The sequence below is a fragment of the Bos grunniens genome, chromosome 8 (genome assembly GCF_055505025.1).
Source record: "Bos grunniens cultivar Pamir isolate PY7600 chromosome 8, Bosgru_T2T1.0, whole genome shotgun sequence".
NCBI classification, from domain to species: Eukaryota; Metazoa; Chordata; class Mammalia; order Artiodactyla; family Bovidae; genus Bos; species Bos grunniens.
Window position 1 is genome coordinate 69,511,058 of NC_141172.1, and position 16,259 is coordinate 69,527,316.

The 16,259-nt window shown below is 44.5% G+C and overlaps 1 protein-coding gene across 24 annotated transcripts in view; it reads right to left on the reverse strand.

Annotated features, from left to right (window-relative positions):
- The window catches only part of LOC147367359 (tumor necrosis factor receptor superfamily member 10A-like), a 46,663-nt gene that overhangs the window by 6,070 nt on the left and 24,334 nt on the right, over nucleotides 1-16,259 (reverse strand). For 5 of the 24 annotated variants that reach the window (XM_086416291.1, XM_086416306.1, XM_086416302.1 and 2 more), the window contains exons 2-8: nucleotides 12,795-12,894; nucleotides 12,057-12,170; nucleotides 2,600-2,711; nucleotides 1,701-1,774; nucleotides 1,525-1,617; nucleotides 976-1,083; nucleotides 439-499 (exon numbers count right to left, since the gene is read on the reverse strand). In XM_086416291.1, the coding sequence (XP_086272417.1) occupies nucleotides 439-499; nucleotides 976-1,083; nucleotides 1,525-1,617; nucleotides 1,701-1,774; nucleotides 2,600-2,711; nucleotides 12,057-12,170; nucleotides 12,795-12,894 (662 nt within the window). Of the gene's footprint in view, nucleotides 1-438; nucleotides 500-879; nucleotides 1,084-1,524; nucleotides 1,775-2,599; nucleotides 2,798-2,931; nucleotides 4,864-10,231; nucleotides 11,657-12,056; nucleotides 12,171-12,794; nucleotides 12,895-16,259 lie in introns of those variants that run through there. The other 19 variants (XM_086416298.1, XM_086416293.1, XM_086416292.1 and 16 more) reach the window with 8 other exon arrangements.

Sequence of the window (16,259 nt, forward strand, 5' to 3'; positions counted from 1 at the left end):
TCTGTATGTTGACAAAGAAATTTTACTTCAAGTAGATTCAACAATACTTTTGAAATAAATGTGAAATTCCCACTATGATGAGGAATGGCTTAAAAGTATGTAACAGTCACACAGAAAAATATTATGTAGCTCTGACTCCATCACTCGGTCAGTCATGGGAGGAGTGATTACCCTTCGCCTGCCCTGTTCTAGACAGGGATGTGGTGACAAGACAGATGAGAAGTAGCATCAGAGCTGCCAGTGGACCAGAGCAGGGGGTGGGCTCCCTTCCCCTCCATGCCCTGGTCTCTCTCCAGAGCAGGGGGTGGGCTCCCTTCCCTCCATGCCCCGGTCTCCCTCCATCACCACCTCCCCAGAGAAGAGGAGACCTGACCCATTGCCTCTCCCTGTCTCTACCACAGTCCCAAGCAAGCAGAAGGGCCAGAGCCCCACACTCACCAACAGGCAGTCTGCTTGCTGCATATCGGGACTGGGCATTGTCTTCTGTCAGCTTCTTTTCCTGCCAAGGGACCAGAATGGAAAGTCAATCTCCATTGGTCAGCCTGTTGTTGTGTGCATGGTCCAGAGCCCCAGACCTTCCTGGGGGACATAAGTGCCAGAAAAGGGCCTCGAAAAAGCAAGGCACTGACCCAGGAGTCACAAACCCACAAACCCCTAAGCTTCTAGGGGGAGACAGTGGGTTCTCCCTTCCCACCTACACCTGTGCTGTGCCCCCCAAGTGGGCATAGACTCAGCACATCTAGGCTCTGATGATGGCACCCAGACTCTGGTGTGATGCTAAGGGGAACTGAGCACCCCTGCCTGACACCCCCCACGCCCCAGGGCTACAGAGTGAGGGTGTTTCAAACAGTAAGGACAGGGCCAGCGCTGCCAACTAGCCTTAGGATAGCTCTCAGCAGGCCAGTCTCCCTCCTACATTCAGCCTAGAGCCCCCAGGCCAGTTCAGAGGGTCAGGGACAACAGCATAGGACAAACCAGAGACCATGTCCACCCTGGGCTTTGTTGTGATGCAGTTACTGAGGGTCTGAGGCCGCCAGATGCTGGAGAAACCGATCACCTTGTGCCAGCACTCATTAAAGGGACCTAGAAGAGAAGAGAAATCCACTGAGTGGTGGCGAGGGCACTCTTGCTGCACCTCCCTTCCTAGGGACAGGGTGCAGGTTGGGGGCTCAGACACTGAACAAAGAGCCCTGGGCCTGTGACTGCAAGCGGGACATTCTGAATCTGGAGAACCCTCAGGGAGAAGAGAGGGAAGAAAATGAAGTAAAATGAAACCCATGTAAAATTTCTGTGCAGTGCTACTGAACCACCCTCTTCTGCCTCCTCCCACCAGACTCGGCCAGGGGGAAGAGGGGACCGTCAGCTGAGTTGGGGGCCCGATGTGATCAGTTTTATAGGACCAGGTGAGGTGGGAGGAGGAGGGGTTTCTTGGGGAACAAGATCAGAGACAAGCCAGGAGGAATAGGAGGATTGGGGAGATGGAGGAGGGAGCCAGCACCTCCTCCTTCTCTTCTAGAACCTCACCTTTCAAGCAGCACCATACCATACATCCGATTAGGACAGCGGTGATTACAAGTCCAATTACAATTATTGCAATCATCAGCCTTGAAGGAGGGCCTGAGGAGGGAGAGGGAGTAATGGGTAGTCTCTGGCTCATGGTTGCTCTCCAGGAACTGGAGCTTCCCCATGGGCCGGGGTACCTGATTCTTGGTCCACACAATTGATGTTGCTCCAGGGGGTACAGTCCATAACCATGATCTTCCCATCAGGGCACCTGGGTACAGACACAGGAGGACCCATCAGGGACAGCTGGCTGGATGAGGAGAAAGAGGGGGCAGCTTCCCGTCCTGGGTCCCCTGACAAGACAGTGGAGGGGAGACAGGCTCTTGCTGTCTGCAGGGGAGGGTCCCCTTACTCCCCCTCCCTGGGCGGGAGAAGGATCCAGGATTGTGTACTGCGGCCCCCAGGCTCCTACTGAGTGTTCAGAGCTGTCCTTCAGGAGCTGGGCTTCCTCTGAAAGGCCCTCCTGGCCTCCCTGGGCTGCACGGGAAGCTCTGTGAGGGGCAAGGGGGGGCCTCGTCCAGGTCAAGGGTCAGAAGGGTGTGGGCACAAGTTTGACTCATCCTCCAGTCAAAGTTAATATGAGGCCCTCTCATCCACCTGTTGACTCTTACTACCAATCTCAGCCAATACTGGAGCGTCAGAGGATAGTGAATTACTATTGGCCCCCGAGTCCCCGAAGAGGAAAGATTCAGGTGCTACTGGGGAACAAGGGGCTGGGTGTGAGGCCTGTCAAGTTGGCTCCGGTTTTATAGGAACCTTGAAGGAGCACACACATGGCCTCCTCATGACTTCTGTCTGCTGTCAGCACTTCGGTCTTTCTAGGCCCCTCCCGAGGAGACGTGGGAAGGGGCCACTGGGAAAGCCGTGCAGGACAAACAGTGGTGGTAGGGAGCACTGCTGCAGGCTCAGGAGACCCCACAGGCACAACGAGCTCTGGGAGGTGGAAGGGGCTTCATGGAAGCAGGAGACAGAAGTGGGTACAAGGAAACTGGGGTCTCCTGTGGGTTGGAAGCCCCCCTAGGCTCCTGTGTCTCACCCGGTGCTGCATTTTTGACAGAATTCAGGTGCATCTTCTCCACGGAAAGTGCCAGGTTTGCACTGACACTCAGTGTCCTTGGTTGGGGTGCAGCGATTTTTTTCTTCTTCTCCTAGAGACCAAAGATTGCCGGGGACCAGCCCCGGCTGATCCAGGGTATTCGAAGCGGGGACGGCGTCGGCGAGGATCAGGAAACAACTGCTTAATTAAACGTTAATTAAGGATATAAAGAGTAATAGAATGAGGATAGCTCAGTGAGGAAATTCAGTGGAGGAAAGAGGCTGAATAATTCAGCCAGAAGGTAAGAGAAAGAACGACATGGTGAGACCAAGTTTCGGTGAACAAGGCCCGCACTTTATTTTCCAAAGTAGTTTTTATACCTTAAGTTATGCATAGAGGATAATGGGGGAAGGGGTAGAGTCATGCAGTAAGCCAGGCTTTCTTCCTGCAAACTTATCATATGCAAAAGTTTAGGTGATTTGCATCATCTTCTGGCCCGGAGGCCTTTTTCTCTAAAGGTGATTATTCTAAAGTCAGGCGCCAGCCTCCAAAAAGCATTAGATAAAGTTGCATTCCTACAGAGCAAAGGTGTGGTGGGCTATAACAAGAAAAAGAATTAATTCAAGGGTCCCAGGTTACAAACATTAAAGCTACTATTTACACCAATTATATTAATCAATACACTGCCAGGGACACAGCAGGTAAGGGATATGGAGACTTAGCAGCAAACATTGGCCCAACAAGTGAAAATCCCTTCACCAATACAATTTCTAATCAATCTTTTGACTGCTCAAAGGAATCTGTATTTAGACAGTTTAGAACATCTCATGCCTCTCACAGTTTGGAGGCTCTGAGCAATCACATGTGGCCGGAAAAACCTATTCAGGCAGGCTAGAGGACTTCCAAGGGAGTTTGTAGGTTGAAACACTGTCACACCCAGGAATTATTAACTGGAGCTATAAGCTAACTCTTTTTTCAGAGAGGTAGTGGGGGACAGCCCCCCGTAAAGTCAGAGGTGTAGGTGAAAGCACAAAGCAGAAAGTAGGCAGACTCTGGTTTTGGGGGTAGATTGCTCGAGAATTTCCAGGGAGACTCCTGAGGCTTGATCCCGCCTTTGCGTATGCCAAGCCTCCTTCCTCATGACCTTTGCCAAAGGCGGAGCTCGCTCCCCCATCTCCCCCTTTTTTATTTCTTAAAACAGCCAGAGCCAGCTCAGTCGCGAGCTTTTGAATGCTCTGCCGAAGAATCCTGACAATACAAGGAAGAATGATCATGAGAAGCAAAATTAGAACTAAAGATATTAGACAGAATGTTTTTTCCAGAAGTAAAGTTAGAGAAGGTGTGAAGTAAGTCATTAGCTGCTCCAGCGGTGGTAAAATCCAGTCGACAGTGTTCCAGGGCCTGTATTTGATTATGAAGTTTCCCTAAGCCAATGTCAGAGCTGTTCCAAACACCTGAAATATGATTTGTAATTTTTTTTCATTTATAATCTGTCTCGTTTACCTTTAAAGATGTCACGCATATCCACCAATAATCAGCGTGGCAAGACAGAGCCATTTTCACTTTTAAAGCCTGTAACTCAGTCCCAATATGCATTATGGCCTCTTTTAAGGCCTCTACTCTCATCTCCAATTTTCTATCTATAACTTTCTGTGTTGCTAGAGTTAAAGAAACATTTTTAGACATGGTATCAACATATTGGGCAGTATGCACTTGTTGAGTCAATGATATTGCTGCCACAGTAACAGAAGCAATTGCTGCTATTAAAGCTGATATTCCTAAAATAAGTAAGCCCACAGATCGTCGTGATCACATTAAATCTTGTAGTTGTTGTAACACAGCAAGACTATAGTTAACATATCAATAAGTGGTTACATCATAAGATAAGGTGGACGTTGTAACACTACAAAGGAGCAAACATTATACTGAGGGTTTAAACAAGATGAGAGCACGCATTGTTCACAAGTCACTACATTGGGTCCACCAGTGAAAGTCACATGTACATTAAGTTTTCCAGAATCGTTGGTAAAGAGAAAAACATAAGGAGAGGGTAGACAAGCCAAAACAGAATAAGTAGAATTATTTTCTGGTTGGAGTTCGCACTGCAGCAGCCCCGTAAGTCTTGCCGGGATCTCGATGTTTATCTTGCCTCCCCTTCCGGCGGGCTCCTCTTTTGTGATCGAAGCAATGGGGGAACTGGATGTCTGGGGGTCTGCAACATGGCGAATCAACCTGTCCTGGATCTAAATTGGAGAATCTGCATCCTGTGGAAAAATACAAGCACATCCTCGACCGCTAGTTAATAAGGGGTCAGGACCCTTCCATTGTCCTGAGAGAAAGTCCTTCCATTTGACTAACGGTTTTGCATTTAATTGCTCCAGGCACCAATGACGAAGCATTGCAGTAGTTCCAGCCAGATCAGTATTTAGAATATTTATTACGAAAAGAGCAAATATTTATTACGAAAAGAGCATGTTGCAAGATTTGATGGGGACAGCTATACTTAAACTCCCCTTCTTTTAGTTTTTGAATTTGGATTTTTAATGTTTGATGTGCTCTTTCCACAATGGCCTGTCCCTGGGGATTATAAGGGATGCCTGTATTATGTTTAATTTGAAACTTTATACAAAATTCCTGAAAAGACTTAGAAGTATAAGCAGGAGCATTGTCAGTTTTCAAAGCTTTTGGTAGGCCCAAATATGAAAAACAGGTAAAGAGATGTTGTATTACATCTTTAATTGCTTCCCCTGTACGAGCAGTTGCAATAATAACATGAGAAAAGGTGTCTACAGTTAAAGAACAAAGGAGTTTTCCAAATGAAGAGACATGAGTTACATCCATTTGCCAGAGTACGTTAGGTTTGAGACCGCAAGTATTAACTCCCATAGGTAGACTATTATAAACAGTGGGGCAATATAAGCAAGAATGCACAATTTCTCAAGCAGTCTCTCTGGGAATTTGGAATTGATACCTTAAAGCAGTAGCGTACTGATGAAGTGAGTGAGAGGCTCTGGCCTCCTCAATCACAGAAGCCACTGTATTTCTGGTTAACAAGTTAGCCAAATCATTAAAGGCATTTTAAGGGCCGGGCAATCTGGAATGAGCCCGAATGTGTCCAATGAAAAATATTTTATTTCTTTTCCAAATTTGTTGCTGTAATTTAGTTAACAAATGAAATATGGTAGTTTTATTTTCAGGCAAAACCGCAGTTTCAATGTGTGGAAACAACCTGACAATATACTGAGAATCAGAATAAAGGTTAAATTCCTCATCTGCAAACATAGCAAAAGCCTCTATGACTGCTGTTATTTCAGCTCTTTGAGATGAAGTTTCCCATGTTTCTAAAACCTTTTGGTGATTTTTAGTAACTATGGAGGCTTTACTGTTTGCTGCCCGTCAGTAAAGTTTATCTGAGCATTTAGAATAGGAGATTGTTTACATCTGACAGGAAAAATAACTGGATGTCTGGATATAAAATTCAGCAAAACATGTGAGGGTAAATGATGCAAAATTTTGACCAAAATGGTTTCCTATAGCAATCTGCCAATTTTTATCAAACATTAGAAGAGCAACAAGTTGTTCCTTATTATATGGAATTACAATTTCTGATAGCTCTTTACCAAATAATTCAATGTTCCGCTTTTTTCCTTTAATATCAAAGTAGCTATCAATCCCGGATAAGAAGCCACTACATTTTTAGTTTGAGCGGGAAGATGGACCCACTCTAGGGGGCCGTTTTGCCAATTTTTTGTCTGGTTACCCCAGTTACACCTATGGGGGTTTTATGGCAAAGGAATTATCAAGCAGTTGTCAATTTAATTTTTAAAATTTACATTTTAACAATATAAATTTAGAGATATGTTAATTTAGGTCTAATGTTTAGTTTAGGTCTCTATAAATTTAAATAATAAATGTATAACCTCCTTATCTCATTTTGATATACAGATATACCTAAATGCAAAATGTATTTATATATGGCAACAAGTATAGACTTATTGACATAATATACTTGAATTAATCTTTATAATTAATGTTAATTAATATATATTACAGCAATACAACACATACACAGCTAATACCAACCAACACAAACCAATGTACTGTAATAATACATGTCACACATATATAATTATACAGTATACAGAACATATATCATCACAGCACATCAATCCATACCAAATATCAGCCACACACATTATATTACTGCAATATACATTTAATTACACAGTATATATATAATACATATATTGATTTATATACAAATTAAGTAAGTATAGATCTATTAAATAGAATTAGGCATACCTTTATTATGTTTTATTTATACCCATACCTAATTAGGCAAACTGTAGTTAGGCAAATATATTTATATTACGTATTTATAACAATATATAAAGTATTGTTAATTGTACCACCTGTTGATAACTAAGAAATTGAGAAAACCCTTCTCTGAGTATCTCCTATTTGAGACAGCACGTCCCTCCCCCATAGGGTAAAGGGGAGCGTAGGAACTACATACAGTTGGAAAGTTCCACAGGTATCCTCAAACTGCCAATCTAACATTTTTGAACTTTTAACTACTGTGGGGGCTTGAGGGCAAATGAAACAAAATTTGACCCCTGAAATCTATCAGGGCAACTTGACAATCATCACTATTTTGTAAAAGACTTGCAGTTGATCCTTATTGAGTGAAATTATTATATTTGCTACTTCTTTTCTAAAAAGTTCCACACTTCTTTTTTCCTCCTTTTATAATTAATTGTGCCACCAAGCTGGGATAAGATAAAACTATTTTTCTTGGGATCACTGGTAGATGGAACCAATGGGCCTTTTTGTCACAAGCACCCTGTAGGTGTATGTTTTGTTGGAAGAATAATTTAATCTCATCTTTTGGTAGTATTAATCCTAATTAACTGATCATTTAAAGTCTCATCTACTTTAACAAGAGCCAACTCTGTCTCACTAGTCAACTTAGAACTGGAATTAGGGTCACTTTTTAAGCAATTAAACAAAGGCTTTAAATCTGCAGTAGTCAGTTTTAAATGTGGGCATATCCAATTAATGTCCCCTAATAATTTTTGGAAATCATTTAAAGTTAGTAAACAATCTCTCCGCAGCTTCAAAGGGGCATCATCAGTTTTTAAAACTTTTGGCAGACCTAAATATGAGAAGCAAGTAAAGAGGTGTTGCACAACATGTTTATAAGCTTCTCCAGTTATCGTTTTGTAAACGATTTTGTAAAATCTGGTCTATAGCCTTTTAGATGACAAGCAACCATCTAATCTTTGCTTGAATACTTCCAGCAACGGGGAACTCACTATTCTTCAAGGTTTTAAACTCTCCCTCACCTTTTTCTCTACAGCATTCCCACCCCGCATACCAGTTTCTCTAATCTCAACTCATTTTCAGTAGTATGTGTTGGCCAGGAGCTGGGTCAGTCTTTCCCAGCAATGTTAAGAGACGTCTGTTCCTGTGTCTAATAGCCCTGACATTTTATTTTCTTGAATTAAAAGATCTTTTAAAGGCCTTGGAGCTGTAATTTCCTGCACCCAAAAGGCTGGATCACTAGATCTAAACGCTCTGTGGCTCTTAGCTTGAGAAGTCAAGTTTTTTCCTGCCTGATAAGGTAAAAGCAAAAACTGTGTTATTCTTTGACCTTTATTAATTTGCACAGTTTTGGTAAGCGGCGAGATCAAAACTATAATTTCTCCAATATAATCAGAATCTACCACACCATATACCACCGAAATTTCTTGAAAAGAAAGCGAGCTACACCCTAGCACAAGTCCTACAATGCCCTCAGGCAGGGGGCCAGCCACTCCCCTTGGAATCGGAGCAGCCGGCATATCAGGGGTTAATATTGTTGCTAAATCCCTTTACCGTCTGCTTTTTTCTTAGCCTGGGTGAGACCCCCCTGAGGGGGTTTTCTCCAAGGAGCACTGCATATTGTGCACGCAGTCTGTTTTAAAATCTCCACTGTTCAAAAAACTTTTTATCTTCCTCAGGCTTAGGCAACACTTTGAGAAACTTTGGGGGCAAAGTGGGGAACTCTTGGGCCCTGGAAGGCGCAAACGGAGGCGGCAGCAATGGCCTTAAATCAGAAAGTGGTCGTTAAGTTGTGTTTTTTTTTTTTTTTTTAAGGTTTGCGCAGGGGGGGTGGGGGGGAGGGGGAGCTCGCCAGGGCACCTGGTCACAGCGTCTCTTACAGTCTCTCTCTTCCTCTCTTCCTGCTTTTCTCGCTTTTTTCTCCCCCTTCATTTTTCGCTACCCTTCTCTTTCCTTCGTTTCTTTCCCTTTACCCTCTTTCTCTCTTTTTCTTCCCTCCTCCCTCTCTTTCTCTCTGTATCTCTTTTTCTAACTTCCTTTTTTCCTTTCTCAGTCTTGCTGCATTCCCTGATTCCTTCCTTCTCTGTTCCTCTCTCCTTTTCACTCTTTAGCTTTTTCTCTATCTTTAGATCTTTCTCTATTTTTTCTTTTTTTTTTTACTTTTATTTTTATTTTTTTCTCTTTTTATTTATTTATTTATTTTTTTTGCTTGGGTGAGGCCCCCCTGAGGGGGTTTTCTTCAAGGAGCAGGCTCTGTATATTGTGTATTTTTTAAAAGCTCCTTTGTTTAAAAGAAGTCTTTTTTATCTTTTTCAGCTTTAGGCAATGCTCTGGGAGACTTTGGATGTAAACTGGGGAATTCTTAGGCCCTGGGAGGTGCAAGCGGAGGTGGAGTAGTCACCTTAAATCAGAAATTGTTGGATAAATTTTTAAAGGTTTGTGTAGAGGGGGAGGGGGCTCGTCAGGGCGCCCGGCCGCAGCGTCCTGTAAGCCCTCTCCTTCCTCTGGAGGTAGAGCACAGTCTCCCTCCTTTCATTCGTCAATGGCAGAAAATATGATCTGCGCAGAAGGTGGAGACCCACTACCATCCACCGCTATAGCCTCTCCCATAGGCTATCCCACAGCCTCATGATGAAGGTCCAGAACATTTTTAATCATATTTATAGGATAAGTTTTTAGTTGTTTTTTACCTTCACCCAAGTATCTAAATTAACAGTAGCCTCTTTAACAGTTTCAAGATTACTTGTATAAAGAGTTGCCATTCTTAGTTTCAGTGTTACCCATGTCAGAAAATTAAGTATAAGAGAAGATAAAGCTTTTAGCTTTTAAAAGATCAGGCTTTTCTTTGGCCTTTTAACTCTAGAAACCGGGTTTTCTCTCAAACCCCTTTGACACTTTCAATAAAAACCGGGTTTTCTCTCAAACCCTTTAACACTTCCCACCACTACTCGCCCTGTCTGTCCTACAGGGGGGTCCGCGGCACCCTGGGTGGGGGCCTATCCATCCCGTAAATTGAACACTTTCTCAACACTTTTTCAATTCAACACTTTCTCAACACTTTTTCTGAGGTACCTACCTTCGAATCAGCCTGTTCGGGCGCCACTTGCCGGGGACCAGCCCCGGCTGATCCAGGGTATTCGAAGCGGGGACGGCGTCGGCGAGGATCAGGAAACAACTGCTTAATTAAACGTTAATTAAGGATATAAAGAGTAATAGAATGAGGATAGCTCAGTGAGGAAATTCAGTGGAGAAAAGAGGCTGAATAATTCAGCCAGAAGGTAAGAGAAAGAACGACATGGTGAGACCAAGTTTCGGTGAACAAGGCCCGCACTTTATTTTCCAAAGTAGTTTTTATACCTTAAGTTATGCATAGAGGATAATGGGGGAAGGGGTAGAGTCATGCAGTAAGCCAGGCTTTCTTCCTGCAAACTTATCATATGCAAAAGTTTAGGTGATTTGCATCATCTTCTGGCCCGGAGGCCTTTTTCTCTAAAGGTGATTATTCTAAAGTCAGGCGCCAGCCTCCAAAAAGCATTAGATAAAGTTGCATTCCTACAGAGCAAAGGTGTGGTGGGCTATAACAAGAAAAAGAATTAATTCAAGGGTCCCAGGTTACAAACATTAAAGCTACTATTTACACCAATTATATTAATCAATACACTGCCAGGGACACAGCAGGTAAGGGATATGGAGACTTAGCAGCAAACATTGGCCCAACAAGTGAAAATCCCTTCACCAATACAATTTCTAATCAATCTTTTGACTGCTCAAAGGAATCTGTATTTAGACAGTTTAGAACATCTCATGCCTCTCACAGTTTGGAGGCTCTGAGCAATCACATGTGGCCGGAAAAACCTATTCAGGCAGGCTAGAGGACTTCCAAGGGAGTTTGTAGGTTGAAACACTGTCACACCCAGGAATTATTAACTGGAGCTATAAGCTAACTCTTTTTTCAGAGAGGTAGTGGGGGACAGCCCCCCGTAAAGTCAGAGGTGTAGGTGAAAGCACAAAGCAGAAAGTAGGCAGACTCTGGTTTTGGGGGTAGATTGCTCGAGAATTTCCAGGGAGACTCCTGAGGCTTGATCCCGCCTTTGCGTATGCCAAGCCTCCTTCCTCATGACCTTTGCCAAAGGCGGAGCTCGCTCCCCGCAAAAGATAAGGTTTTGAGAGTGTGTTTCCCTCATATGTCTCTCAACCCTTCTTCACAACCCAGATCTCCATCCACTCAGTTCAAGAAGTAATTCGGAGGGCTTGCTGGGTGGTCCAGTGGTTAAGAATCCGCCTGTCAAAGCAGGGGACGCAGGTTCCATCCCTGGTCTGGGAAGATCCCATATGTTGTGGGGCAGCTAAGCCCGTGTGCCACAACTACTGATCCTGTGCTCTAGGGCCTGTGCACCACGATGAAAAGCAACAAGGAGTAGCCCCCCTCACCACAACTAGAGAAAGCCCTTGTTCCACAACAAAGACACAGAACAGCCAAAAATAAATGAATTAATCTTTTTTTAAGTAATTTTGTGGTCATTTTCTGTGGCAACACACATAGACCATCCATAGAACAGCCACTGTTCAGGCGTCACCAATAGAGGCATAAAAGGGACTGTGCATCATTACGGATTGCATCAGGGTTGGGAAGAGAAATGAGAGAGCCCAGAAAGAAGTGGGCTGGGGTGAGGTGTAATCTGAGACGCTGTGGATGGAGAGGAACCCTTGGATGATGTCTCAATGGGTGATGCCCTGCCGGAGAGGCAGAGGGACCTCAGGTCATGAAGGCTGAGAGAGGCTGAGACCCCAGAGCACAGGGCATGGCGCCCGCAGGAGCCTGGCCCAGGATCAGACACATGACACAGCTCAAACCCAGCCCTGCCCCACTCCCCCAGGCCTTCTGCACTGTTACCATCCAGCTCCCTCCATCAAGGGACACGTTATTCTCCTCTTTCCAGCTGTGTTCTGAAAGACTTCCCTACCAGTTGGCATGCGTTATGCAAATAACTTCTGTTTTCATTATTTTACTGACCTAAGACAAGATGAAAACCTAGCTGGGCTGGAAATCAGATCTCTGACTCCTCATCCCATTTAATCCCATCTCATCACCCAGCACTCTAACTGCAGGCGTGGGGGACCACAGGTTCTGTACCTGATTTGCAAGTCGTGCAAAGTAAGCAAGAAGGGAGGGTGTTTGAATGATTGGTGTAGTCTATCCCATCGGTGCATGGGGCACAACCTCTAATGGCTTCTTCCATATAGAATCCTGGGAAGGAAGGGAAAAGCTGGTGAGTAAATCCCCGCAGGATACCCTGAGGCTGCCAGTGTGGCTGGGGAGGCCTCTTTTGGCCATCTGTGGAATCCACAAGGGGAACTCTTCTCAACCGGGCTTTCATCTTTTGATTCTTCATCTAACACATACCCTAGACCAGTACTGCCAACAGAAATATATTACAAGCCACGTATCCAAGTCACATTCATAGCTGGCACATTAAACAGTAAAAAGAAAGGTCAGGGGCTTCCCTGGTGGCTCAGTGGTAAGAATCTGCCTGCCTATGCAGAATACATGGGTTGGATCCCTGGTCTGGGAAGATCCCACAGGCTGCAGAGCACCTAAGCCCACGTGTCACAAATACTGAGCCTGTCCTCCACAGCTCGGGAGCCACAACTACTGAGCACACAGGCTGCAACTACTGCAGCCCGTGCACCCGAGAGCCTGTGCTCTGCAACAGGAGAAGCCCCCCAGGGAGAAGCTCAAGTACCGCAACTGGAGAGCTGGCCCCCCTCTCCACAACTAGAGAGAACCCATGCAGCAACACAGCCTCAGGCACAGCCAGAAATAAACACACAGACATGAAGACAAGGGTTGGAGACCAGTCCTAGAATCTACCTGGTGGACATAACTTCTGCTGGGGGCTCCGTTCCAGTGGGGCTGATGACTGCTGGTGAATTTCATCCTTCCTTACAGACATGGCTGAAGCAGCTTTGACCTATGGGGACAAAGCAGGGACAGGCATGAGTGGCTTCCACACTCTCACCCCTTCTAGGACCCACCCCACATTTCCTTGACCACTACATGCAAAATGAAACACAACTGGGATCTTTCTTCCCAGCTCTAAACTCTCATTCATGTTTGTTCTTTGGCCTTTTGTGCCAGCAAGTAACTTACACTTAAGTTTTTCCCCCTGTATTCCTTCCTCTTAAAATATGTTTATTCCAGAAAGTATGTGCTCAGATACGTCCAACTCTTTGCAACCCCATGGACTGTAGCCCGTCAGGCTCCTCTGTCCATGGGATTCTCCCAGCAGGAATTTTGGAGTGAGCTGCCATTTCCTCCTCCAGGGGATCTTCCCGACCCAGGGATCAAACTTCAGTCTCTTGCATCTCCTGTGTTGGCAGGCTGGTTCTTTACTACTAGTACCACCTGGGAAGCCCAGAAAGTATGGGCAAGGAAAATTTTTTTTATAAGAGAATACAGAAACCATAGAGATCCCCTGGATTAGAGAAAACATCCATTATTTTGTGTCTTGACTTCTTCTATTTGACCGTATGTGTGAATACGCTCAGGTTCTCTCTTTCTTTCTCACATGTGCGTGCACACATACACATACATTTTCACAAATGAGGGTTCTGTCATGCATACAATTTTTCATAATCAGGATATAGAATCACATACTGAGTAATGGACTTGTGGCTTTAATCCAACACGCGGTCCCCAAAAGGAAGCTGTCAGTGTTCCACAAAATACCAGAATCACATGGAGAAAGAAGAAATAGCAATACAGGGTTTTTAGCCAAGTCTCTGTGCTAAAATGGAGAAGGCAATGGCACCCCACTCCAGTACTCCTGCCTGGAAAATCCCATGGATGGAGGAGCCTGGTGGGCTGCAGTCCAGGGGGTCGCTAACAGTCAGACACGACTGAGCAACTTCACTTTCACTTTTCGCTTTCATGCATTGGAGAAGGAAATGGCAACCCACTCCAGTGTTCTTGCCTGGAGAACCCTAGGTACGGGGGAGCCTGGTGGGCTGCCGTCTATGGGGTCGCACAGAGTCGGACACGACTGAATCGACTTAGCAGCAGCAGTTAGCAGCTGTGCTAAAAATGACACAATGGGGCCAGTCTGAAATCACTGGAGCCTGAGGCTTCCACCAGGATTAATGTGTTGATGATAGTGTTCTGACGTTCAGGGTTGTATTGTCATTTGGGGGGAGACTGTCCTCATTTGTGGGAAATATACATTCAAGTGTCCAGTCATGGGATCTGTCATGTCAGCAGCTATGTTTCAGATGATACAGGAAACAAAGGGTTTTGTATAGTTTTGTAACTTTAATCTGGGAGTGATTTAAAGTACAAAGTGACATGAAGAGGAAAAAAAGAAAGAAAAACAAAGTTAAAGTGGAAACAGCTTATGTTGAGCCCAGTTCAACTGCCTGGATCTAAACAAGATAAAATGCCACCTGTTAAGTATTTGGGGACAGCTAAGCTCATATGTGTCCCTAATCATCCCTTCCCCAGTCCGGGCCTCCTCCGAGTCACCCCAAATTGGTGGACTCTCCTTTCCCTGCCCTCACAATCCTATGCCTTCCTTTCTTCCCTGGTTCTCCTCTCACAGACTCTCTCCCTCAATGTTTTGCTACGAACAGTTTCAAACATCCAACAAAGTTGTAACATTCATTCACTAAACTCTTATATGCTCACCACCTAAGTTCTGTAACCTAGGTGTATCACATATTTCTTTCTCTATCCATCCCCTCTGTCCATTCTCCTAAGTGTCTCATTTTTATGATGAAATTCATATCTGCAACTCTTAATACATCGGCATTACGTCAGTAACTCAAGCTCAGTATTTCTTTACAGTTTACTTTAATGTTAAGATTTCCAAAGAAAGACGTGCACAATCTTAAGGGAAATCCAAACCCTCTATCTAGATCATGGAAATTAGCTTGCTTCAAAACATTCCCTCATGCCCCTTCCTCAGTTATCCTAATCTCTAATGTGACTCCAAGAGGGAGTGGCCTTCGTCATATGGAGGAAGGTCCCTTCTACCCTGATAAAATGAGACTTTTTTCTGACAGTAAAGACTCTGCCTGCAACGTAGGAGACCCAGGTTCAATCCCTGTGTCAGGAAGATGTCCTGGAGAAGGGAATGGCAATCCACTCCAGTATTCTTGCCTAGAGAATTCCATGGACAGAGGAGCCTGGCAGGCTACAGTCCATGGGGTTTCAGATTGTTGGGACACGATTGAGCAACTAACACTTTCCCCTTTTCATTACAGGGGGTTAAGTGTCAGTTCAAATTCTTTTTCTGCATCTGTTAAGCTGTTCATATAGCTTTTCTCCTTTACACTGGTTTGTGTGTGTGTGTGTGTGTGTGTTACATTTTTAATTAGAGGATAGTTACTTTATGTGATGGTTTCTGCCATAGTTTTTAAAGATCTAGAATTTAGTTAACTATTTGCTTTGTAAAGGAATTTTGCCTCTGCTTTTAGGAAGGGTATTTAAAAGTATTTTTTCTTCTTTTCAAATGTTTCCGTTAGGTTTAGGTATTAGGGTTATGTTGGCCTTAGAAGAACTAGTGAAGAACTCCTGTTGTCTGAAAGAATTTGTGTCAAGATTTGTGTTAGTTCTTTTCTGGTCTGAATTTTTGTGCCCTCCCCTATGTCCTAACGTGGGGGTCTCCTGGTTATCCACTCCCAGTCTCAGCAATCTCATGGATCCTTGAAACACTCTACTGGAATGGAAGAATCAAAACCATGACACTGTGGTGCCCCATCTTTACTTCTTAGACTGGGAAAGTGTTAAAGTTCAGTGTGCAAGTGCGTGCGTGCGTTAGTCGCTCAGTCGTCTCCGACTCTTTGCGATCCCATGGACTGTAGCCTGCCAGGCTTCTGTCCGTGGAATTCTCCAGGCAAGAGTACTGGAGTGGATTGCCATCCCCTTCTCCACAGGAACTTCCCAACCCAGGGATCGAACTCTGGTCTCCTGCATCACAGGCAGATCCTTTACCGTTTGAGCTCAGTGTGCAAGGGTGCAGGGAAATAGGGCACCCTTGTGGACTCCTGGTGTGAGTTAAAATGGTCCAGTCTTCTTTGGGAGAACAGTTTGTCATTATCTAGGCAAAAGCGTAAAATCATCTAACCCACTGACCCAGCAATTCCACTTCTAAGGAGTTACCCAACAGACAATGCACATGGCTACACTGGATACTTGACAGGCACCCAGACCCATTCATCACGTGTGTTCAACATGAGTCCTACCTATTACAAACCGATACTTTAAAAACGAATTCTATACTTCCTGTGAATACAAAATGCTATTTCTTTCCAGATTTTTGGTACTAATTTGGTCAATGAA